The sequence below is a fragment of the Epinephelus moara genome, chromosome 5 (genome assembly GCF_006386435.1).
Source record: "Epinephelus moara isolate mb chromosome 5, YSFRI_EMoa_1.0, whole genome shotgun sequence".
Classification (NCBI taxonomy): Eukaryota; Metazoa; Chordata; class Actinopteri; order Perciformes; family Serranidae; genus Epinephelus; species Epinephelus moara.
Window position 1 is genome coordinate 1,917,456 of NC_065510.1, and position 16,378 is coordinate 1,933,833.

At 42.8% G+C, this 16,378-nt stretch overlaps 1 protein-coding gene across 1 annotated transcript in view; it reads right to left on the bottom strand.

Annotated features, from left to right (window-relative positions):
• LOC126389853 (homeobox protein Meis1-like) overlaps positions 1-16,378 on the bottom strand; it is a 73,394-nt gene that overhangs the window by 39,172 nt on the left and 17,844 nt on the right. Inside the window, exons 7-8 of the mRNA XM_050043805.1 lie at positions 15,703-15,814; positions 3,560-3,705 (exon numbers count right to left, since the gene is read on the bottom strand). Coding sequence (XP_049899762.1) covers positions 3,560-3,705; positions 15,703-15,814 — 258 coding nt within the window. The remainder of the gene's footprint in view (positions 1-3,559; positions 3,706-15,702; positions 15,815-16,378) is intronic.

A 16,378-nucleotide genomic window follows, 5' to 3' on the forward strand; every position in this document is an offset into this window, starting at 1 on the left:
GTGTGTAGATTGTATGATGGCCGTTCACTACTGAATCGCAGGTTACGACGTATGTCAATATGCAACGTCATCAGCGTGCACCGCATCAGCGTACGTCATCCATCTGCGCCACCATAGGTAGCTTGCTCACCTGGAAGTTGCAGTTCCTCCTCAGTTTCCTTCCATGCAGCGTCTTTTTTCTGGCGGTCATGATAGCAGCTGGAGGAAACATCAAATCAACAAGGCTTCTGCTGCCACAGCTCCACCAAACTTTCCTCTTTCTGGGAGTTCCACACACTTCTTTTTGTTCGTTTTACCTCCATGGCAAGCGATCATTTGTTTGGGTTTAGCGCCGGTGTCGCGGTGACCATTGCGTCATTTCGTGCTGCATTTCTATTGGTTGATTAGTAGACGTAGGTCGTAGCAGCTGTCACACTGTGAGATAGTCATCCTAAATTTCTGACACCGTCAGAATTTTATCTCAGGTTATCTTTGGTCGCAAGACGTTGACAACGGCCGTCCTTGAACCTGTCTCACAGTGCGACGTAATACCACTGTTTTAGAACCACGACCAAAGATATCGCCACGTTTCTCCCACGACGGCCATCTTTTGTCTGGGACAGCCCAAAATCGCACAGTGTATACCGGCCATAAGACATAATAACCCGTGAATTAACAGTTCATTACAAACATGGAATGAAACACAAACATTTTCACTTAAGGAAGGCAGCAGATATTTTAAGATGGTTTGCATATGACCCAGAATTCATACCTTGTAAACACTGACAAAATATTTAAAGATTGGATCTCCAATGGGCTAACGGCACACTGTACTCTCATGAAGTCAGGTATCATAAAGAGTTTTCAGGAACTTAAGGACAAATCTAATTTACAAAACCGGGAAAGGAGAAAAATATGGTCACAGAAAATATTTATTAGAACATATGAGAATGAACCTTATAAAAAGGTCATTTTGAAATTGTCTTTAAGCCTTCAACAACTAAACAAGGAAAATACATTTAGAGTTAAAACAAGGTGTGAAACTGAGCATCACACAAGGAGAATGGGAAGAGATACTTGGAAAATGGAAATGGAAAAGAACAAGCTCTCAACTCCAATTAGACTTTGTTTTTTTTAAGTCAACGTTTTAATCTGTAAGATCTTCTCGGGCCACTTCATTCATTTATCTTGTATTATTAATTAGTGCGAGGCTGGGGCGTCGGTGGCTTAGTGGTAGAGCAGGCGCCCCATGTACAAGGCTGTTGCTGCAGCGGCCCGGGTTCGACTCCAGCCTGTGGCCCTTTGCTGCATGTCACTCTCCTTTTGCTCTCCCCCTTTCATGCTTGACTTTCATATCAATTAAAAGCTAAACTGCCCAAAAAAAATCTTAAAAAAATAAATAAATAAATTAGTACGAGGCTGTTGCAGTTGGACCTCATTAGATTAGTGTTGTGTATTTAACCATCAAGTTCTAATACAATGTGTTTCATTTTGTCAAACAACAACAAAATCATCATAATTCTTGAGTGCATTTGAGCCTGGTCATTGTGGATAAGAAAATGCATAGTTAATGTACTTGAAGATAAGATTTTGGGAGGCAGGTAAATGGAAGAAGTCTCACGGAGACTCTGAAACCAGAGGCCTGTACTACAAGGCAGGATTTGGAGTTAGCGAGGTAACACCAGGGTTAAAGAGGACCTATTACACTCATTTTCTTCTGTATCTCTGCATCTTTGCACCGTCTCGTTACAGAATGACCACAACGGAGATTAACAGCATTTTGTGAAAAATCAGCAATAAAAGTTTCTAAATGATCCGATATCATGGACAAACTAACAACATCAGCAACAAAAATTACACGTCAACTGACAAAGAACATTTCTCCAGTGTAAAATCACTCCTGTCCTCCTGTCGGATCACCCCTGAGGAGCCCACAGGTGAAATACCTGGACCACAGCCAAGGTCAAAGGTCATTACCCCGCACTGAATGTCCCCAGGTTATAAGCAGGGTGGGACAGTCGGGGGTGAAAAGGTCAACACAACTTCAAAGTGGACAGAAATGTCAGCAACTGGAACTCTTCAACTACAGTCAACTACAGCGGTTCTTTTTGGAATAACTGACAGCACTGTAAAGGATCATTTTGTCCATCCTACATTTGATTGGTTTAGTTACACAAACACTGACCGAAACTGCAATATGGCCAGGTGCAACATCCAAATTGCAGGAGCCTTTTTGATAAAGGTCAAATGTGTCACAATATACAGTTATAAATGCGGCCTACAAACCATATTCCAGACACAAAGGAACATGCTTGGTTGGTACAGACCCCGACAAAAATCACATTATCACTTTTATATTTTTTTTCAGTGCAAGTTAAAATGCAAAATCTACTTTTCTGACTAAAATTGTGACTCATCATGATATCTGTCAAAATAATCTCAATATTGCTTTTTTGCTTATCATGCAGCCTTTGTCCTGAATAAATTCATTTCTAAGAGAGATGTGAGGTTGCATTTTAGGGTGCTTTCACACCTGCCCTGTTTGGTTCAGTTCAGTTGAACTCAAGTTTCTTTGCCCCCTCAGTGTGGTTTATTTGGTCAAGTGTGAACACACCAAAACAACTGGACCGAGACCTTCTTGAAGAGGTGGTCTCGGTCCGGTTCCAAAGGAACTCTGGTGCGGTTGGTTTGTGGTGAGAAGGTGTTCCGACCTGGATGTGAAGCAACTGCAGTCACATGACACATTGTTTGGGTTAAACATGAGCATGTTACAGTCCTGGAGGATTATTAATGTGCACCTCCTCCTGTACTGCCTTAATATGCACATTCAGCACATCCAATGCATCAAAACATTGTTTTCTAGTTGGAGCCGCGCCTCGTTTTCAAACTGTATGGTTTGACTAAAATGAACAATGACAGCAATATAGTCCACGATGAGCAGCGCTAAAATCAACCTGCGTAGTTGTCCCTCCATTGTGACATTAGAAAGTGTCACATTTATCTTGCAAGTGTACTCTTCTTCAACGTTTGCTTTACTTCCTGGATTTTTCCCACATGGAAATTCTGACCAATCAAGAGCAGCTTTCTCACACAAGGCATTTGATCTGGTCCTCTTGTAAATGCTGCCGTGAGAACACGAACCAACTCTAGGCAATTATACAACTTTGGAACAACATGAGTCCCTGATTCAGACCAGAGGAGACGACTCTAGGGCTGACAGCAGCCTTAAACACAAGAAGTCAAGTGCATATTATTTTTGGCCTTCTAAGCTGTAACAGCATATTAATTACTAATAATTATTTAAAAAAAGTTAGATGGAGTTGTGTTTTCTGAGGAGACTAGATGACAAAGACTTCTCAGTAACTTCTATGAACCCCAACAGGTTTAAAGATGTCCATGTAGACGACCCACAGTAGCAACAGGATTGTTGTGATTCCACGTCTACACAACAACACCATAAGACTCAACGTGGCATCACACTAAGCATTCCACCTGCCGATAACCTGGACCACATGATTTAAACATTACTTCCTCACTATACTGAGCAGCTCAATGATGTGGATGAGGCTGATGAACTTACCGTCAGGTGCTGAAAAAGCCAGGCTCTCAGGATGTTGGTGGCCACTTTGGGGAAGATGCCTCTTTTTTTGTTGTGCAGTTTGTCTCTGTCGGGGTCGTCGTCATCTCCTGTGCTGGGAGAAGCCACACCGTTATCCAGGCAGTCACCTGAGCAACACAGAGAAGACAGAAACTTTATTTTACAGACACGAAACAGATGTTACCGTACGTACCGAAAATGATGGGCTGGATGGTACCTTATCTGACCAACCTCAACAATTTCGTCCAGACATAAATCCCATCGTAATAATATTTACAATATACTGTAACTTCAATACATTTTCTTCACATATATTTTTTCATCTTGTGTATAAAGAAGCCTAAAATACACAGGTTTGTTTTTATTTGTTTAAGGGAATACCTTAACTAGAAAATTACAATTTGTAAATCAATGTCATGCTGTGTTTCCTTGAATTTGTTAAGAAAACTTTGTTTTTCTCGCATGGTGAACTGCAAATATATTAATTCACTGATTGATAGGCGAGCACGTTTATCCCCTTAAAATGGATCCTGCAGACGGCCGCAACGTAACACTGTTCACATCCTACACACTGTATATATCGATCTAAAATAAGAACCATAATAGATAGAGTGTTCTTTCTTTTTGTAGCAGAAAATAAGGCTTCTGTCTGTCCTGTCGTCACGTTATTGCCCCATGTTAGCTTACCTTACGGGCCGTGCAAACTATGGAGATACATTTGTTTCTTTATTATTCAATCAAACAGAGCAGGTTTTGCAGTCAAAAAAAGATTTGAGAGCAAAAGTATCAATATTGAAAGTAAAAAATGATTGATCAAAAAATGCAAATCCGAAAGTTTTGCTTGCAAGTCATTTTTTTCTGTTTGCAAGTCAAAAAGTTTTGTGAGTAAAAAAATGAACCTGGTGGGCGGGGCCTAAACTGAAAGCTGTAAGACACGTCTCTATTGGCCAGTCTCGATCGCAATGACAGCTTGCAAAGCAACATGGGAGTTCTGTAGTTCACGGGGAATTCAGTGCAGGAGCTGTGGCGAAAAACAATGAGCAGGTATGTTTATACATAAATAATAATAACAAGAATGTTTTATTTGAACTGGTGCATGTAGATTGCTTTTGTTTAGCCAGGGCAGAACTATTCTACGGCGTAACGGTCAATGCCGTCGATGCCCCGGGGTGCAGCAGTAATGCCGACTGTCGAGCGTTTCCAGAGGGAGAGAGGGAATCGTGGGTGTAGCCCACTCTGTACGTATGTAGCCACATCAAACCCACCAATAGAAACTCCTCTCTCATCCATCAGCGTAGGCCCCGCCCATTAAGTGCAGCTGAACTCGTAAGCAAAGAGGACTGATTTATAAGCAAAATGATCACACGTTTTTACTTACAAACTTGATTTTTGATTGCAGTTCAAGAAATATGCTCTCAAAACAGTTGTATATGATTGCAACAAAAAGACACAAAAATACCTCCATAGCAAACGTCGTATTTCGCTGTAATTACGCTGGTATTTTCTCAGGAATTTCCCTGTAATGGCCTTGGGGGGTTGTCGTTCACATAATCCTGTACACTGTATATATTGATCTAAAATAAAAACCATAATAGCTAGAACATTTATTCTTCTTGTGGCAGAAAGCTGAGGCGTCTATCCTCCCCATCATGTCATGACCTTACATTACGCGCTGTGCTAACTTGGTATTTTGGCGTAGTTACACTGGTATTTTGCGTAATGGACGTGGGAGATTGTTGTTTGCATAATCCTGTATCTATCTAAAATAAAAACTACAATTGCGGGAACATTTATTCTTTTTGTGACAGAAAGCTAAGGCTTCAATCTTTCCTGTCATCACAACATTGCCTTATGTTACTTTGTAGTATTGTAGTAAATGTAGTATTTCACCATGATAATGCCAAAATATCCCTGGGAATTTCCTTTTAATGGCCACAGGAGATTGTTGTTTGCATAATCCTGTACACATATCAATCTAAAGTTAAAACCATATCAGCTAGAAAATTATTTTCTGCAGCAGCAGCCGCACAAAGCTAAGGCTTCTGTCTGTCCTGTTGTCCTGACAACACTCTTAATGGTGTCATTGTGCTAAGTTACTGTAGGTGTGGTGCAAAACCATGTGACAATGCACCGTGGCATCAGAGGAATGAATGATGCATCTATCATAACACCTGCGCACTCTGCTAAATTAACCTTGTGTGTTTGTTTACTGACTGTTTTTTACTGCGTTGTCACTTGTGTCTGGTGAGCCAAAGACAGATTTCCACCCCTCGGGAACAGTAAAGATTTATTCTATTCTACTCAATTCTAAATAATGTACATAGTTCAAATACCTCCTGCAGTGTTAAGGAGTATTTTGTTTAAGTTTCTACATTTAAAAATCTTTTGTCTCAATATGTTTTGTGTTTTTATTTTGTAAAAACTGATGAAAAAACATGTCAGATTTTTGTCATTTTATCATTGTAAAAGACACCTCATTAAAAGCAGACACATACAAAATAAAACTCACAAAAACTGTCTCGGTTCGTTTGTCCACTATTCCAACAATCACCAACTCTGGTTTGGTTGAAATAAACTCTTAATTTACCCATTCAGATGTGAAAATATGCGGCTCCATGCACACTAACATTACCATTTATGTAAATGGAGTCTGGTGGGTTTGGTGATGGTGATTTTCAGGGCTGAAAAGGATCCTACTCTTTAACAAAGGGTCTATCTCTGTAAGGATCCTGTCCATAATGTTGTAAGACATTTAATAATCTGAGCCTGTCAGCAGCAACTCGCTAATTGGATGTACACTGATGATGCACAAATGCCCTGAGAGGTTACACTGCAGACTGTTTTGCGGCTGCCGGCAGCAGCAGTCTCATTCAATGCTGGATCAGTTTCAGAAATAGTTTTCGCATTCGTCACTTAGACACAAAAACATGGGAGAACAGGGTCCAGGTTAAAAAAGTAACAAAGCTACCCTTTAAACTAAAAAAACAGTGGGAAAACTCGTTGGGGTTTTCACAACAAAGAGTACATTGGCCAATCACTGAGTATTCCTGGTAGGTTTCGGTATATATATTTACTATATTTGCCTGTGGTTGCAGAGCCCTGGCCAGCTAGCTAACATTAGCACATTTCACTCAGTGCACATGAGGCCTCTCAGCACTCTTCTAGCCATTAAAGGCGCCGAGCAAACACATGCCTTTTCTCGTGTACTTCCCCTGCACAGATTTCCCCAGTTGATGAGTGGATTCAAACTGGTGACCCTGCAGTCCCTCTGGCCTGCCCTGCTCCGTAACCCTCTCTGTGCCCCACCATCCCCCCGCAGGTTTTGGATCGTGGCACATAATGCAGCATTTCAACTGAAAACCACTAAAAGCTGCCGGGCCCGGTGTTTTTACTGCACTTTCTCTGCCTGTTTAATGAGGCTCATTTTCTCCTCAGTGTTTTTAACAGCGCCGGGCCAAGGTTAGGGCGACAGTCCCCGGCAGCCTGCAGCAGGCGCTCCAGGCCCTGCCGCCCTGCCTAGAGTCAGCCGAGGACCAACCAGGGCCTCCCTCTGCCTGAACAGAGGCAGGATTCTGCCGCGCAGCAGAGCCTGAAAAGGTGGAAATAATCATAAAAATGATGCGTAACTCCATAAACAAGCTCTCAGCCTCATTAGGCTGAACCGCAAGCTCCCCGAGGCTGATTTACGCTCCACCCCTCCACCCGCACTCCCTCTCTCCTTGGAGAGCCAAGGAAAGAGAGGTCCGACCCAACCTGCTAATGGTTTGTGACAACTCGGCTTCACAACAACCTGTGAACTGGCAGAGAAGGGGAGGAGGACTGTGGGCGATGAACATTTAGAGGTGGAGGACACTTCAGTCAAAGCTTCATTTTCTGATCACAGCCGGAAATATTGAAAAACTGCTGTACAGTCGGCCATGTGTGAAGTCAGATAACAGGCAGATACACAAAGAACAGATGAGGAAAAGTGTGACATTCACAACCAGCCAACAATGCTTTCAAATATTCTCATACAGGTCACCTACCCACAAGTTGTCTTTCCATTTAAATGTTGCAAGAATTTTGAGCAAATTTCTTTATTTTCTGCAAAATTAAACATGAATTAGTGCTTGTCTTCATCACCTGCTTTAATGCAAATATATCCAAGAGAACATGTCGATATTAGGGAAAAAACTAGGGAAAAAAAATCTAAAACTAAAATCCAGTATCAGTAACATCAACCCCTCCACTCTTTCATCTCCTCTCTCTGGTCTTTCTTGCAGACTAGACTGCAACGCTGAGCGGCAGCAACACACGATCACACCCTGCTGTTGTCAGCCTTTGGTGCATCTTCTGTTTTTTGAACTTTGCCACCTCAGCCAAGAAAATGTGATCTCATCCTTTAGCGGTCACATATCAATAGTTTAGCCAACTTAGCAACATGTTTAAGGTAAAGAAAAGATCGTTAGTGACATCAGTCGACTGTCACGTGACGGGACCTGAAAAGTCTCCTGGGTTAAAGTCCTGTGCTTGTTGGACCCATCCACCTCCCCGTGTCCTAAGCAGATTTTCTTGTTCTTTATACTGCATCCGTTGCTCTGACCATTTAATAACCAAGTGGATGGGGTTACACTGAAGTTGGTTGTAAGCTCTGTGCATTTCATACAGACACTAAAGACTGCAATGTGCATCAGTATCTGAGGCTGAGGGCCTCTGACTAGCCGCTGTTTTTTTCTGCCTGTGAGAACATGCTGGCCAACAGGAATGTTATTGCAATATTTTTATTTTATCTTTAAGTTTCAGGCATTTCTGATTAGATTATTATTCATGAAAGACTGAAAATGTGTAAAACTTTATTTAATTATCGCCTTGTGGTTCTATGGCACCGCAAACCCATTAAGTTTACGTCCATGTCTTTCAAAACATGGACGCTTCACACACATCTTCAACCCGGCAGCACAAAAGATCTTTACAATCAGCAGTTTCAAGGTGGACACCAAAGATTAGTGTCCCCAATTTTGTCTCCCCTTCTGTTCCTGAGATATGGTGTGGAGTAATGGCCAAAAAAGTGTTTTGTGCAGAACATTATGATGTCACAGTGAAGTTGACCTTTGACCTTTGACCTTTGACCTTTTGGATACAAAATATCATCACGTCATCATTTTATCCCATTAGATATTTGTGTGAAATGTTGTTATCATGAGCGTCTGAAGAGGCATGTTGTGTGTTGTCACAGTGAACGTTGACTTTAAACCGCCAAAATCAAATTCGTCCAAGTTGATGTTTGTGCCAAATTTGAGGAAACAAGTGTCTTTTTGTTGTAAATCAAGAAAAACTGAGTGAGTATATCCACTACACTCTGCGACTCAGGAGGTTTCACTCCACCAAATCTTTGATAAACGCACTTTAAACATGCCAAAAAAAAGTTTGCCAGAGGAACATCAAGTGTTCTCCCAGCAGTCATTGTGTTCTGTTTGCACCACATGATGAATCTCTGTCTGCTCTGCACATGTGAGATAGAGAAAAACAAACGCATGAAGCCGTCGAGTCGTGCCGCCTGCCTGCCTCCTCCATCGCTGCGCTTTTTAAGAACTGTTTGTACAAAATTTTATTATCCGTGGTCTGTTGGAGGAACGCTCACTGGAGAGAGGGAGAAGGAGAGAGTCTTTATTTTCCACCACATTTCCACTACGGACCATTTCTCCTCTGCTGGCGACGGTGGGAGGGGTCAGATGAATAAAAGCCAATCCAACGCTCTAATAACGGTGACCTCACTGCTGAGGTCAGACCTGGAATAAAAACACCGAGACCGAAGGACTGAGATGAAACTGAACGTATCCAGCTGAGAGATTTTAAAGACACATAGCAGGCTGGAGGGGCTCTAGATACATCGTATGGCCAAAAGTATGTGGACGCTGGAACACAGGCCTCCACTCATCTGGTTTCAGGCTCTCCACCAGATGTTTGAACCCGGCTGCACCAGAGCATTAGTGAGGTCCAACACTGACGACGGGTGATCACGTCTGGCTCATAGACTGTGTTCCAGTTCATCCCAAAGGTGTTGGAAGTTGAAGTCAGAGCTCTGTGCAGGCCAGTCAAGTTCTTCCACAACATAAACACATTTCTTTACGGGGATGACTTTGTCATAATGAAAAGGGAAAGACAAAGACACAAACTGTTGACACAAAGCTGGAAGAACTCTATTGTCTAAAATATCACTGCGTGCTGCAGCATTAAGATTTCCCTTCACTGGAACTGAGGGGCCCAAACCAGGAGAGACAGAACCAGATCACAAGGACACTAAAGTATGTGGACAAAGCTTTTTGATCATATAACGCTCTACGACAACCATCCATAAACCTAAGCTGCTGCATAAATCAAAGTTCTGACTCCCTCTGAAAGCTAGATCAGCCACTATATAGTTGGCAGCCCCTCAGCGATGAGCAACATCAGAAAACCAAGACTTTTTAAAATGAAACTGTGATTCAGTGTTTTAAATTACTGTGTCCGTTTGTTCTGGAGAGATCTCTGCAGATAATTCAGCTCCCCGTAAAAACCTCCTAAACGTCTGGATAAGAAGTTGCTGAGTGGGCGGCCCGTCTGTGACGTGCCAAACAGGGTAGAAGAAACACTGATTTGTCACATGTTTTCACCGGGTACATTTCTTTTGGAGAAGAAGAGACCTCTTCGGATTCGTTTGGTACCATCATGCCTGTATGGAGACCAGACCCAAGACATGCATGCTCCTGCTATGACTGGAGAGGATGCACAAAGTGTTGGGTGGATGGATACACTGTTGTTTGTTAAGAAAAAGTTCCAGTAAGTAACTCCCCCTTAAAACCACAAACTGTCTTTTTACATTTCTGTTTGTGTACGGATTAAAGAAACAAGATAGTGTGTCAATCAGTGAGCTGTAGAACGGCTATTAGGTGTATTTTTGAACTTTGGATCGAGCTCAGTTAGCTGCTTTTATGCTAAGCTAGGCTAACCACATCCTGGCAGCTGGTATTGATCCTTTCATCTCCCTCTTGGAAAGAAAGCAAACAAGCGTATTTCTCTCTTTCTTCAGTACACATTCACCGACAGAGAAAGCCCACTCAGAGTGACAGCATTATGGTGTTCTATGCAGTGTACATGTTTCTCTGTTTATCTTCTCCAGGATGGCAAATTAACACCGAGCACCGGCCAAATATGCTGTGGAGTTTGGCTGTGGCTTCTGAATTAGCCTACAGTTAGCAGATGTCATCTGACGTCCTGCTGAACTGAGGTTTTTCAGTAACGTCAAAGAAATCTCTTATTAACCACATTTGGCTCCGTCGCGGAGGTCAACTGAGGAGCTGGCTGTGTGTAAGTGATGTTTAAAGATCTACCAGCCAACAGAGAGCGAGCTGAAGCAGCTTGAGGTCTGGACGCTGATACATCCAGTCAGATTGAACATTCTGATGAAGCAGATCTGTTTCCAAATGGAGGTGTGACACAGTTTGTCTTTAGTTTCACAGACTGTGCTCCAAAACACCCGGAGTTGGAGACTGACTTGATCTCTCTCATGCAGATTTCGTTATCCCTGACTCAAGTAACGACAGCTTCATATCCAACAAGCAACATGAGAATCAGACAGTTGCTGCACAAGTTGCTGATTTTGTTTGTGTTTTTCATTGATTAGACAGCTCCGACAGGAAACATTTCAAGCCACACTACAGTTACCAAGGTGTTTCACTTAAAAAAAACAAACACAAATGTCAACCTCATGGCGGCGCTAGATAAAAAGTCAGGTGATCACCAAAGTCAGTGGGATTCACCCTCTGGGGATCATGAATGTCTGCATGAAAATTTCATCTCAATCCATCAAGAACATGTTGAGATATTTTAGTCTGCACCACAGTGATCGACCAACTAACAGGCCGATTTTGCCATCTCTGGAGCCGTGCTGCCATCGTGGCTAAAAACAATGATTATATTACATTAGCATTTAACAGCTACAGCTTACATTATGCTTTAGGCATTCTGTCAAATCCTCAACAGAGTTGTTAAAAGTTCATGAAATAACTGCAGTCTTTGGCTAAAAGATGTTTCTGTCGAGCGCAGCAGTAGATAGTCATTAATCAGACGAAGCAGAAAACCTCAGGAACATGTTTGTTTCCAGAAAAAGCAGTGAAAGAAACTGTTAACGAGAAAAAACATTGTCTGGCTGAAGTTTGTGAAACAGAAACTAGCTTGGAAAAAAAAAACCAGCCTAAAAGAGCTGAAGTCCAGCACACTAGTAGGACTGATGCATGTTGGGATTGTAAATGCTTGATTAAGAAAATCTCTTTGTAAATCAAACGCAGCCTTTTTGTGAAGGTCAGACTCTCAGGTGAACCTGGCAGCGCCCCCCCACAGCGGTGTGAACCTGTAAATGTGGGCAGCACATAGAGAAACCACAGGACTTGTTTCAGTTGGCCCGCTAACAGATGCATGCTAACAGAACAGGCTGGACTAAGAGCAGCAGCATGAAGCCAGAGCTCCTGAGTGTGTGTGTGTGTGTGTAGTGTTTAAAGTGGAACTGCATTTAGTGAGTATTATTCAAGTGGCAACCGACGAGGCTGAAAAATAAAGTCAACGTGAAGTGCCAAAAACTGCAGTTCCTCTAATGGCCACATGAGGGTGGCTCCAAAATCCAGTCAATCCCCATCGACGCCCAAACTCAAGTGTCCAACTTTAAAGCAGAAATACACGTTTACAGCCTGGTACAAGAACTGTTTTGGACTCTATAGCTAATTTCAACATTAACAACTGTACAGGGGGTGAATGTTTATATAATTCAACCGTTAATTTTTATTAAGTCTTAACGTGACACATAATTAAGGGCGTAGCTGCTTTGAACAACAGGCTGTCTGCTAATAATGTCCTTTGCTTCTCAGTCAGATCCACCCCTCACTCCTCCACAGCTCCACCCTCCTGCCCAGATATGGTCACTTCTGGCACCAAAAAAGATGGCGACAGATGAAAAGCCAAAGTCGAGGCTTCAAAATGGGAGTCCACATCCAGTGGGTGACGTCACTGTAGCTACGTCCATTATTTTTACAGCCTAATTGGACTTAAGGACTAAATACAACCCCTTTGTGCCTTGCGCCTTACTGTGCGCCCAGATTGTGCACAGTTTAACTGGGAAAAGTGTAATTGGTCACGCCTTTAATGCACTTGCAAAATGCACTTTAGATCATATGCAATAGATTGTTTGAATAGGACCCTTCATTTTAAGCCAAATCTGCATAGCTTGTTCAATGAGCCATCAAACAAACATCACCAGAGACAAGCTAACTAACAGAAGGCTAATTAGCTGCAGCATATTGAAGAACTCGCTCCTTATTCTTCAAATCTGCTGCTTAACTTGTGAGCTACAGTTTCCACAACAAGTCTATTACATCGTCTCTCTGCAGACTCAACTGTCAAACACAGACACTGTAAAGCAGCATCTCTGATATTTCTCCAAAGATCTTCTTCCTTTCTATAAAATTAACATCAAAGTTAAACACCACTATGATATTATTTTCAATTGCAAACAGGATTGACTAACTGGGACTAAAGTTGGACTTAAAGTGTGGACAGAGACATGATGCCATCCTAATGCTGTGCGCTGTGTTTGTTTCTCCCTGAAGTCCCATAAGATTTGTGTTTTTTACTCAATATACAGCTCTTGCACAAACAATATAACACATGTATTACTATCAAGATAACTACCCAGGTTTTACCTTGTGTGCTCAAGACTCAACTTGAGCTTCATATATGTGAATATTTTAAAGAGAGCAGATAAAGACTGGTATTAAAATTAAAGCCCCTACAAGGAACTTTCATTTTGAGTTGATTTTGCGACCCTGTGGACAAAAGCGGTAGTGTTTTGCCGGAATGAAGCCTACATTTCCCATGAGCTCTAGCGCGTATTGTCGTAAAGACGCTTACCTGGCTCGCGCATGTGTTTGTTTTGGGGATGAATGAAACAACAAGACGGGAAAACTTTGCCCCCGCTCCTATCGGGGATCCCAGCTCACCTCTGCCGCGCCCCAGCTCCACCTCGCTGGACCCTGTCGACGCCTGGCTGGTACCTGTCGTTGGCCCGGATGAGGTGTTCCAGCCCCGCGGCCCCTGCTCTCCTCGTCCCCACTGGTGCAGTGAATCTGCGCAACCCGCGGCCTCTGTGTGTGGCTCCCCGGACAGCTAACGCTGTGGACCCGCCGGCTCCTGCCAGGATTGGGCTGGTAAATGCTAGATCGCTAGCGAACAAAACGTTTATCCTGAAGGATTTCCTGACTTCCCGAGGATTGGATTTTCTCTGTGTGACTGAGACGTGGCTGACTGTTGGTGAGTCCAGTGCTTTCACAGAACTTTTACCCGATGATTGCTGCTATTTTAACTCCCCGCGGACGTCGGGTCGAGGAGGAGGAATAGCGACTATTTATAAGAGTCACTATAAATGTAAGCAGCTAGGTAAGATGACGTGTGCCGTCTGAGTGCCGTAAATCGTTTCGTCCTGGAAGCGACCTGGGGCGGACCCGGAGACAGTTTCCTAAAGGTATGGATATACACTATATAGAAATAGCTTATCTTCACACCGATGGTCTCATTTGCTGTTGTAGGTCACGCACAGACATCAGCAGAAACCAGAGACTTTTGCATATCCAGTTAAAAGTTCCTTGTAGCGGCTTTAAGCAAAAAGAAATTGTGGGAATACTGAGGCATTTTTTCTCTAATTTCTGGATTTCCATTTTGAATTTTTCAAAACCAATTTGAAATAAAAGTGGATAGAGACATTACAGGAGGTCTGTTTGAGTGTGTATACTGTGAAATTCTACGTGTTTAAACTATAAACGTGTATGAATTCTGTTACTGCATGTTTCAGTGTATGTGTATTCACTGCACGCCGTGTTATTTCTATTTCCCTTTGTGTGTGTGTGTGTGTGTGTGTGTGTGTGTGTTCCGGGACATAAAGCTCTCTTTCTTTCAGCTCCACTCAAAGCTCACGTCGTCTGTCAGCCTTCATCGCTCTCTCACTCCCTCTTTTTCTCAGCCGTCTCCCTTTATTTTATAACTCACATCGAGTCCAACATGTCAGCCATCCTCTGCCACCCTTCATAAACCCTCACACACACACACACACACACACACACACACACACGGATGCACATTTACTCAAGTACTGTACTTAGAGAAATATTTCAAATTTGGCCTTTTACTAAAACTGAGCTGTCTGTGCAGTAGAACGATGCAAATACTTTTGAAAGTGGCGCTACATAAAAACAAGACCTGACTCCGTATATATCTCCATACTCACTGAGACATACTCAACAACCTTATTTCTCAATTCCCAAAACTAACGAAGAAACTGGCAGACACGGCTTCAAATTCAAAGCTCCCTCTGACTGGACTCATTTGCCCACCAACATAAGAACAGTCAACTCACTGCTCCTCTTTCAAAACTTGTTATTATTCTTCCTTGAAACATCATGTCACTGTTTCTGATGGTGATGTCTTCCTGCCCGCTTGTATTGTGAGGCAGGCTACTACTATTATTATTTTATATACTATACTATTCACTTTTATTATGTGCAGGTGTGTGGGCTTATGGGAATGATGTGGGGGTGGGTCAGTAAATGAGAGCCATGTATGTATGTTTTATGTTGTGATTGTGTCTGTTGTAATAAAGTGTGTTGGACCCCCTCCAAAACCAGATGGTTCATCTCAAGGGGCTGTCCGCTAATAAACATTTAGGTGAGTATCTACATGACCAGAGAAAACACAGAAAAGGGGTTGTGGCATTTGCTTTTGCTCAAGAGGTAAAAAACCTACAACTACCAGAATGCACTGCGCTGCACCTGAGCAATAAACGCTCCCACTGGTGGGTGAGGTCATGCAAACTCGTCTTTGTTTGACACAAAGGCAGCCGGCTGGTAACAAACGACCAAACAGATGACATGTTTTGCAGATGCAGAACTTTTACATGTAGTGAAGTATTTTTACAGTGTGGTATTAGTACTTTTACTTAAGTAAAGGATCTGGACCCTTGTTCCACCTCTGGCGTTCACAGAGTTCATGTAAATTTGTAAAACATACGAAAAACACACAAACATGGATGATGGCTGATGGATGTGAAGCTCTGTCAGTAATCTCACCTTGTTCACTGCTGTTGTCGCCGCTGTGAGACGTGTGTCCGCCGCTGGATGGTCCCGGCGTCCCGGCCGACCGGATCGATGCTGCGTCGTCATGATCTCTGCTCCATGATATCTGCAGAGACAAAGCCAATCAGACATAGTTCACAATAATGACATCACTCAGGTTAACAGATGAATACTGTAGCGTAGAAAGAAGGGTGTTTATGCTGTCTGGTTGATCTTGTAACCACACAGATCCAGCTCAAATCAGAGCCTGAAGTCCTGACACACCAAGCCAACCGCCAGCCGTTAGTCAACGCTGGGCCATTGGTGAGCGTCTGTCGCCATAGTGGGCGTGGTGTTCCTCTTGTCGATGCCCGTCTGCTTTTTTTTTTTGCCATTTTAGTATGTTGAATTGGCGTCAGTGACTGCGGANGATCTTGTAACCACACAGATCCAGCTCAAATCAGAGCCTGAAGTCCAACCGCCAGCCGTTAGTCAACGCTGGGCCATTGGTGAGCGTCTGTTGCCATAGTGGGCGTGGTGTTCCTCTTGTCGATGCCCGTCTGCTTTTTTTTTTGCCATTTTAGTATGTTGAATTGGCGTCAGTGACTGCGGAGCCCATTGGTGAATGAAATCACTCTGATTTGCAGTTTAGCTCAGTGCACGAGAAGAAGAACAGAAGTGAGGAAGGTAA